Here is a 10,000-nt window from a genome sequence, read left to right on the forward strand (position 1 = left end):
ATTATGACTTTGCAATATGTCCATCATATTTAACCAGACTCGGTGGAATTAGCCATGGATAGAGTGTTTGCTGTGAGTCGGGGAGGTTGGCGGTTCAAACCTTGTCTGAGTCATACTAAAGACTTAAAAAAATGGTATGTGCTGCTTCGTTGCTTAATGCTCAGCATTTAAAGTGATATAGCATGAACAAATGACCATAAGTTGGCAACCATTCTGCAGGCTTTGATGGGTGTAATGTCCTCTTGCTTTGAAGTTCCTTGTCGGGGAACTCAAAAATAGAAAATAAATATAATAGTTTGTGTTACGTGGACATCTTGGAACACTCCAAAGTTCTAGCACCTAACCCTTTACACACTAATCCGAGGAGCATTATCACATACTACCCTCGATTGACGACGCCGTTACTACGGTGTCCCGATCCTTTGTTCGCTTGCATATCCTATGACGTCACCTCAATATCGATAGTCTGCAACATCAACATTATTTTTCCCAAAATTTTGCCACAAACCTTTAATGAGCGTCACCAATACAAATGGGAAACTGGATAGATGATCGTCAATGGCCTTCATTGATCGTTGATGGTATGTGCAGTACATGATTAAGTAAGAACATGTTTTGCTGTGAAAATACGTGTACAGTACAAACATCCAGTGCCTGTGTTACGCGTATGTAAATACATGGACTGTGATGGTGTGTGACCAAATGCAGTTTTGAAATATTTTAACGATAATTTTAAAGTTTTTATTTATTTCTTTATATATTATTATTTTGATTGTTAAAAAAAATTATTATTTATTTATTTTTGAAGTTTACTGCATATTTGAGCTAAGTTCACCAGAGAAATTTGAATTGTAGTACTGCACTTGATATTTGAGCTGAACTTCAGCAATGATTTTCTGTTTGATGAATGTCTTACTGCACATCTGTACATCAAATTGTTCAGTTCATCTTGAATTTGTTTTTTAGACATGCTGAATTTTGATTTGGGTTTGCTTTTGATTAGGCCTCAATGAACTCGGTGACTATGATAACAACATGCTCAATTACTCACCACACTGTTTGGTTTGGGGAAGAAATCCTTTCAGTTTAAATTTTTCATCCTTTGTTGCCCAATTCCAACTTTCTGTTTATGGTTGGGTAGCAATGCAGTGAATATGGCTGGACACATGGACATTCACCACAAGTCAGAGGTGCATGAGATTTGCATATTTTCTTCCAATTCTGCTGCTTTTCACTGTTGCTTGAACATCCCGTAATGGCACAGCATCTTCCTGATGATTCACCGCTTTCTCTCAAGACAGTCAACAACTGAAAACTATGGAAAACGTCTGTCATTACGTAACTTTCAAAGTGACGTATGAATGCTAACAAGGCCTTTCACGCTTGCGCTGTGTGCGCTTTCATTGATCCACTTCTGCTCATACAGGCACTCTTAACCTGCCGTTGTGAGGGTGAAATCTAAGTCGAATAGACTTTTTAACACAATTCTTTGAGTCCAACCGGTCCCAGCTTTTGAGGCCAATGCCGATACGAATGTTGGAGAGTCCGAGTCCACCGATTGTTGATATATCGACCAATATTTTGTCAAAAAATGCAAAATTTTCAAATTGATTTGAAAAACTTCTCTTTTATTGAACTTTCAATTTTTCACATTTAACTTAAATTATATGATGACCGAGCAAACAAATAAATAAAAATACACACATCAATAACCTTTTAACAGATTCAACACATAAAAAGAGTAAAAAATACTTGAAAATTGATCTGAAGCCATTTTAGCAGTGTCTGGCAGTGCTCAGACATCAGAGCTCAGTTCCCTAATATTGTCACTCAAGCAGTGGCAGATTGTAGTGAAGAAATAAAAACACAACTTCTCTGCATTGTCACCACTGAGGGAGCTCCTTTTATCGTTGTAAATGTTCCCAACTGTGCTGAACACCCTCTCATTGGGAACTGATGAGGGCTGTGCATCGAGACATCTTCTGACTATAAGAGAGAGTGATTTGTAATTATAGAGCCATGCAATAAATGCCCTTTCTTGAATTAAAGCCAAAGAAGTTGTTTTTTTCTCCACAAAGTAAAGGCTCATGGAGGAGTATTTGCTCAAAAAAACATGATTCACGGATCCTTTTATTAAGAAGATATACCCACAACTTTGTCAAAAACTTGACACCTTTCCAGGTTTCGGGTCTGGGAGACCCAGGAAACATAACAAAGTAAACTTAAAAAAAAAACTGTTTTTTTTTCATTCTTTTGTGTAAAAAGTTAACACAAATGAGTGAGTATTTGCTCAAAAAAGTGATTCATTGATCTTTTTGTTTGGAAGATAACCAAACAATGCAAAGAATACAATGGAATAAAATACGGTAATATGAAATTTGTGCAACATTTGCAGAACAGTATGCCAAACAAGAAAAAGCGATGAGTGTCTCACCATGCAAGTTAAAATAACAAACAGGAGAACCCTGAAACTTGCAAATCTCGTGAAACTCGTAAAATCATGAAAATAAAAACTGTAGCTACCACTTTATAACTGATGGCAGTGATGAACGGGTACCAAGATGTCCGGCTTTTATACAACATGAGACAGATGATAGTTGCAAAGTTTCGTTTCGATAGGATAAGTGGTTCCAGAGAAAACATGATTTCATTTTTTTCTTCAATCCAATATGGCTGCCAAAACATGTGACCTATCAATTATTCATTAACAAACTTATATTCCCTACCCTTAAGCAATATGTGTGTGAAGTTTCCCCTTGATCTGTTCAGCCATTCTGGAGAAGAAGATTTTATAGGTTTGAGGGGAAATCCAATATGGCAACCAAATCATGTGACCTATGATGTCATATGTGTGAACGTTTTCTTCCTCATGGATAGGCGGTCATACGTGTAAAGTTTTACCTCGAACTGTTCAGCCATTTCAGAGGAGATTTTTGGTTTGCATTTTAAAACGCCTGCCAAACCACGTGACCGATGACATCATCAATTTTTTTTTCTTTTCTGTGGACCATTTTATCCTTGGAAGACCCTCAAAATTTTTCAATTTTCATACTGATCGGATGTAGCATTCTATGTGTGCAATTATGATGTCATAATGAAGGCACCGATGACATCATAAAAAGATCACACTTATTCCCCATGAGGAGTACTTGCTATGTGCCAAGTTTCAATTTTTTTTCCTTGGTGCTGTTTCAGAGATAGAGATCCAAAGTTTTCCGTTTTTCTAACATGGCTACCACACCATGTGACCGATGACGCCATAATTATCATTAAAACATTCTACATGAGTAGTCGCTCCTGTGGTGAAAATTTCGTCTCAATCTGACAAGTGATTGCAGAAACAAACACTAATGTTCTGTGTGGACAAACAAACAAACAGAACAGACAGACAGACAGACAAACGGACCCAAATGTAATAACCTCTCCTCTAACGAGGGTAATGAAAACCAGGAGCACATCACATGGCAATGGAATGACGTCAAGGATGATTCAGCTTCACCCCTCCCCCTCTGAGTTTAGCAATATCCACAAGGACATAATGTCATGCTGATGAGGTAATTGGGCAACAAAACTATGGTGAAGGTGACTCTTTGGGTTGGAGTTGACTCTTTGGTGTATGACTATGTCCAATGGAGATCCGGGGAGTGCTCGTCACACTCCACATGTTTTGACATTATATATATATATATATATATATATATATATATATATATATATATATATATATATATATATATATATATATATATATATATATATATACATATGCCATGTGCCGCTTCACGACAGGGATACGTTCTGAGAAATGCGTCATTAAGCGACTTCGTCATTGTGCGAACATCATAGAGTGTGTACTTACACAAGCCGAGATGGTATCGTCTACTACAATACAGATGGTACAGCCTATTGCTCCTAGCATCTCACTGTACTGAATATTGTCTGCTATTGTAACACAATGGTAAGTATGTGTATCTAAACATATCTAAACATAGAAAAGGCACTTTAAAAATACGGTATAAAAGATTTAAAAAATGGTTCACCTGTGTAGGGCACTTACCATGAATGGAGCTTGCAGGACTGGAAGTTGCTCTGAGTGAGTCAGTGAGTAAATGTGAAGGCCTTGGACATTACTGTACACTGAGGCCACAATAGATTTATAAAAAATATATATTTCTTTCTTCAATAATAAATGAACCTTAGCCTACTGTAAATTTTTTACTTCATAAACGTTTTTTGTTTTTTTTTTTCACTTTTTGATGAACGCTTAGGGGCCATGATGAACAAAACAACACGAGATTATATCAAGCACACAGAAAAATGATGCAATCAAGAGACGCGGTAAACACGAGATGTATGAGGCTGCTGCGAAACACAGCATACTGTTTTACAGTAAACTTTTTTTTATATAAGTAGAAAGAGTACACTCTAAAATAACGATAAAAAGAACAGTATAGTAAATACATAAATCAGAAACAGAGTTGTTTGTTATCATGATCAAGTATTATGTATTGAACATAATTGTATGTGCTATACCGTTTTTATATGTCTGGCAGCTCTCCAAGGGCTATGACATCACTTGGCGATAGGAAGTTTTCAGCTCAATTATAATCTTATGGGACCCCCGTCGTATATGCGGTCCGTTGTTGACCGAAACGTTGTAATGCGGCGCTTGACTGTGTCTGTGTATATATATATATATATATATATATATATATATATATATATATATATATATATATATATATATATATATATATATATATATATACATACATATACACACATTTACTACATTACTGAAATATTCAATGCAATAAGAGAAAACAATCAGTATTTTGTTTGTTCTTATTCTTGTGGCTTATTCTAATGTCACTTGTGTCATCAAACATTTGTTTTCAAATGTCCTGGAAAACAACTTTTTTGTTCTGGAAAATTCCTGGATGTTTCGTCTTGCATGGCTGTGTGAACCATGATTTGCAATATATGCAAAATCTATTAACCATCATCACTCCGGAACCCCCCCCCCCTCAATTTTTTTTTATAACAGTCCTCACAGCTCCCACTCCTCCCTCCCACCGCACCCCTAACATGATTCATAGTAAATATCATTTTAAAGGTCGATTTTAAACTTGCCTTGAACATTCACCAGCCACAGATATATCCTTTCCATTGGTATTAAGAATCACCCACATAATAGCTGGCACAAGCTTTGGGTATTTTCACCTCACGAAGATATCCTTTCCCGAAGAGTTGGTTACTGTTACTTGGTAATGATGCACAGCATCAGCTTTCCAATTGCAGACATCCATTAAATAAATCACCAAGCCTGCCATGTTCACAGGAGGCATTCCTGCAAGGTTCAAAGTCCTCTCACTGGTAGTGATCTATCAGGGGGTTGGGTAGCACACGACCGTCCACTCGGGACTGGCACTGGCTCACATCATAGGTAGTTTAGAGTACGGGCAGCTGCCCTTTCTGGAAGCTGAGAAAGTTATCGAACTCTTTTGTTGCACAAAGGCACCCCTTTCTCTCGGTTATTTTTGGCTTATTTTAGAAGCTTTGTGGGCCGTTTTAGGTAATAATCTTATCTCTCACAAAATATACAGTAAACCCTCCAATATGGCATATTCTGCTATTGTGGGTTTTTACCAATGGTGAGCAACCTATTGTGTTCCAATTCCATTATCGCGGTATTTAATTTCGGCCAATCGTCGTTTTTGAGCAGCGATAAGTCATGGTTTGCATATGCGTGTACGATTACCTCTCACTACGAGGTTATTCTTGTTTCTTGCACACGGTTAATTGTAGTAATCAGACCAGCATACGGGAAGGAAGCTAAATTTAATAACGCATCGTCATCAAACAGGAAATGACACGTGGAGATCCCTGTGTTACTTGATGTATAAGATCTCATCGATGCACAACAGTTAATAATGATGCCCAAACTGCATCCAGGTGTACGATTGCCTCCCATTACGAGCTTTTTGTTGTTTCTCGCCCACCATTAATTGTAGTAATGAGACCAGCATAGGGGAAGGAAGATAAATTTAAGAATGAATCATCTACAAACAGGAAAAAAACAGGACCGGGAGAGACCATTGTGGATATACTCGGTCTTTGAGTGGACCGGTCTCTGGGAGAAATAATTGTGGATTTACTCGGACTTTGAGTGGAGCGGTGTATGGGAGACATCATTGTGGATTTACATGGACATTGAGTGGACCGGTGTATGGGAGACATCATAGTGGATTTACATGGACATTGAGTGGACCGGTGTACGGAAGAAATCATTGTGGATTTACATGGACATTGAGTGGACCGGTGTACGGGAGACATCATTGTGGATTTACATGGACATCGAGTGGACCGGTGTATGGGAGACATCATTGTGGATTTACTCGGACATTGAGTGGAGCCGTGTATGGAAGAAATAATTGTGGATTTACTTGGACATTAAGTGGACCGGTGTACGGGAGAAGTCATTGTGGATATACTTGGACATTGAGTGGACCGGAGTATGGGAGACATCATAGTGGATTTACATGGACATTGAGTGGACCGGTGTATGGGAGAAATCATTGTGGATTTACATGGACATTGAGTGGACCGGTGTATGGGAGACATCATTGTGGATTTACATGGACATTGAGTGGACCGGTGTACGGGAGAAATCATTGTGGATTTACTCGGACATTGAGTGGAGCGGTGTATGGAAGAAATAATTGTGGATTTACTTGGACATTAAGTGGACCGGTGTACGGGAGAAATCATTGTGGATTTACTTGGACATTGAGTGGACCGGAGTATGGGAGAAACCATTGTGGATTTACTCAGACATTGAGTGGACCGGTGTACGGGAGAAATAATTGTGGATTTACTTGGACATTGAGTGGACCGGTGTATGGGAGAAATCATTGTGGATTTACTTGGACATTGAGTGGACCGGTGTACGGGAGAAATCATTGTGGATTTACTTGGACATTGAGTGGACCGGTGTATGGGAGAAAGCATTGTGGATTTACTTGGACATTGAGTCGACCGGTGTATGAGAGAAACCATTGTGGATTTACTCAGACTTTGAGTGGACCGGTGTACGGGAGAAATCATTGTGGATTTACTTGGACATTGAGGGACCGGTGTACGGGAGAAATCATTGTGGATTTACTTGGACATTGAGTGGACCGGTGTATGGGAGAAAGCATTGTGGATTTACTTGGACATTGAGTCGACCGGTGTATGAGAGAAACCATTGTGGATTTACTCAGACTTTGAGTGGACCGGTGTATGGGAGAAACCATTGTGGATTTGCTCGGACATTGTGTGGACCGGTGTACGGGAGAAACCATTGTGGATTTACTCGGACATTGAGTGGACCGGTGTACGGGAGAAACCATTGTGGATTTACTCGGACATTGAGTGGACCGGTGTACAGGAGAAACCATTGTGGATTTACTCAGACTTTGAGTTTACCGGTGTATGAGAGAAACCATTGTGGATTTACTCAGACTTTGAGTTTACCGGTGTATGAGAGAAACCATTGTGGATTTACTCGGACATTGAGTGGACCGGTGTACAGGAGAAACCATTGTGGATTTACTCGGACATTGAGTGGACCGGTATACAGGAGAAACCATTGTGGATTTACTCGGACATTGAGTGGACCGGTGTACAGGAGAAACCATTGTGGATTTACTCGGATATTGAGTGGACCGGTGTACAGGAGAAACCATTGTGGATTTACTCAGACTTTGAGTGGACCGGTGTATGAGAGAAACCATTTGGATTTACTCAGACTTTGAGTTGACCGGTGTCTGGGAGAAACCATTGTGGTTTTACTCAGACTTTGAGTGGACTGGTGTACGGGAGAAATCATTGTGGATTTACTCAGACTTTGAGTGGACCGGTGTATGAGAGAAACCATTGTGGTTTTACTCAGACTTTGAGTGGACCAGAGGATGGGAGAAACCATTGTGGATTTACTCAGACTTTGAGTGGACCGGTGTCTGGGAGAAATCATTGTGGTTTTACTCAGACTTTGAGTGGACCGGTGTCTGGGAGAAACCATTGTGGTTTTACTCAGACTTTGAGTGGACCGGTGGATGGGAGAAACCATTGTGGTTTTACTCAGACTTTGAGTGGACCGTAGGACGGGAGAAACCATTGTGCATTTTTGAGTGTTTTTTTTTCACCTTTTTTCATTTGCAGGTGTGTTGTGTGTGCTGGGCTGGAGTTTGAATATCCTGCCTTGTTAGCTTCCCATTACCACACCAATCATTCACAACAGTTGCCATACGGCTTCCAGGTAACCTTCTCAACCATTATATCTTGTCACCATTCTGTCATGTACAGCTTTTGTCCACACCTTTTATGTTTTAGGACACTTTCCTAAGCTCAGACCATCATTGGTAACCTTCAAGACTGACTCACTTGCTGTTTGGTTTCCCTTCAGATTCAACCTGGAGCCTATTGCTGTAATCACTGCTCCTTCACCTGTACAGAACTCAACATCCTGGTTACTCATCTTGACACCCACGGCCCAAGTCCTGATACTAACGGCCATTCGGTCAGCTTCTGATATTCCGGTTTTCCTGAATTCATCAGCCCCATACGTCACAAGTTCTCCCAACTTAAAAACCAATTATTTGGACTCATTTTGTGTGTCCGTCATTGCATCACCTTAAAACCTTCCTGTTTTGATTCTCTTTAGATTTGTTTCTTTTTCTTCACTTTCACTTTTATATCCTTGTCTTTCGAGCGAATGTCTTCCTAACAATTCCTCCTTCGTCACTGTTTCCCTTTTTTCATCATTCTCATATTAAAAATGAAATCATGCCTTTTATTATTACAGGTAGAAAGAGCAAGGCAGGTATGTGGCTACAGGTGTGTATTCTGTAGCGAGATGCATCACTCGATGAAGGCAATTGCAAATCATCTGCGCAAACACATCGTATTGAGAGATGGAGTCATCTTGCCAGTTGCTCGTTCTAAGGTTTGGTGGTTTTTCTATAACTCTCATTGTCAGTATTTCTCATCCCTCCCTCTTTGTCAACATACTTGACAGTTTATAATTCCTCAATGTTAGAAAAGTAAGTAATGTTTCCCTATTATATGTGTTCATTAATATTAAATGCATAATGTAAAATTGGAATGCAAGATCTGCTGGTGTTGCATCACAGATTGGTGACCTCTGTTTTTATCCACCTCTCCGGCCTAGTTCCCTTTGCTCTCTCAGTCTTATGACCCTCCCCAGTCGTCTATTGGCCTGAGGAAGTCCAATGGGAAGCAGATGAAAAGCCACTTGAGACAGGATCTGCTCCCACTTGTTTATTACTAAACTGGCAGGGCCGATTGATTTACTGTTATTTTGTAGGATGTGCCTTTTTCTCAAATATGTGTAATCATACCCTCCTTCATTTTGTATCATGTAGTAACAGCTTAAAGCAGCTGAGGTTATCCATTGTTCATTAAAATGCACAGCCAAGTAGCAATTTGTCCGAATCACTACTCTACCCGTTTTAAATCAAACAAGAAAGATCGTCCTTAGGGTCAGGTGACCTTTCCTTCATGGTCCTCTAATTTCCTCAAGCCTATGTTCCAGTTCTGGCAAGTGGCAACCATTTTATATCTGATTCGCAGCCATTTAAAGAGGTGCGTTAGTTGTGCTTCTAACATCTTTGCTTGCGGTGTTATCAGGATCTATCATGTCCTACTTTGTTGCTTTTCCAAAGACACATGGACCACTCATATGTAAACACACTACAGATGCATTGATGTGAGAAAAACAAAGATGGTCTCCTCTGGTACCGCTACGTTTACCGCTCCCAATACAGCCACACATTTACTGCTACGTAGATGGCACCTTTGTCATTTGCCCCAGCAAGTCTGTTAGCACAATCCAGGAGGGCATTCGTGAAACCATCTCATCCATCAAATTCACCTGTGAAGAAGAACAGGATGTGTTTGTCCCCTTTTTGATAACGTGGTGATGAGGAATCCTAAT

At 39.7% G+C, this 10,000-nt stretch overlaps 1 protein-coding gene across 5 annotated transcripts in view; it reads left to right on the forward strand.

The window, feature by feature from the left end:
- Positions 1 to 10,000, forward strand: part of LOC147022551 (zinc finger protein 462-like) — a 322,942-nt gene that overhangs the window by 139,407 nt on the left and 173,535 nt on the right. For all 5 annotated transcript variants that reach the window (XM_085887239.1, XM_085887241.1, XM_085887242.1 and 2 more), the window contains exons 6-8: positions 8,206 to 8,302; positions 8,450 to 8,563; positions 8,849 to 8,989. In XM_085887239.1, the coding sequence (XP_085743365.1) occupies positions 8,206 to 8,302; positions 8,450 to 8,563; positions 8,849 to 8,989 (352 nt within the window). The remainder of the gene's footprint in view (positions 1 to 8,205; positions 8,303 to 8,449; positions 8,564 to 8,848; positions 8,990 to 10,000) is intronic.

This window comes from Eptatretus burgeri, chromosome 7 (genome assembly GCF_056783735.1).
Source record: "Eptatretus burgeri isolate ZD-2024b chromosome 7, Ebu_testis_v1, whole genome shotgun sequence".
Classification (NCBI taxonomy): Eukaryota; Metazoa; Chordata; class Myxini; order Myxiniformes; family Myxinidae; genus Eptatretus; species Eptatretus burgeri.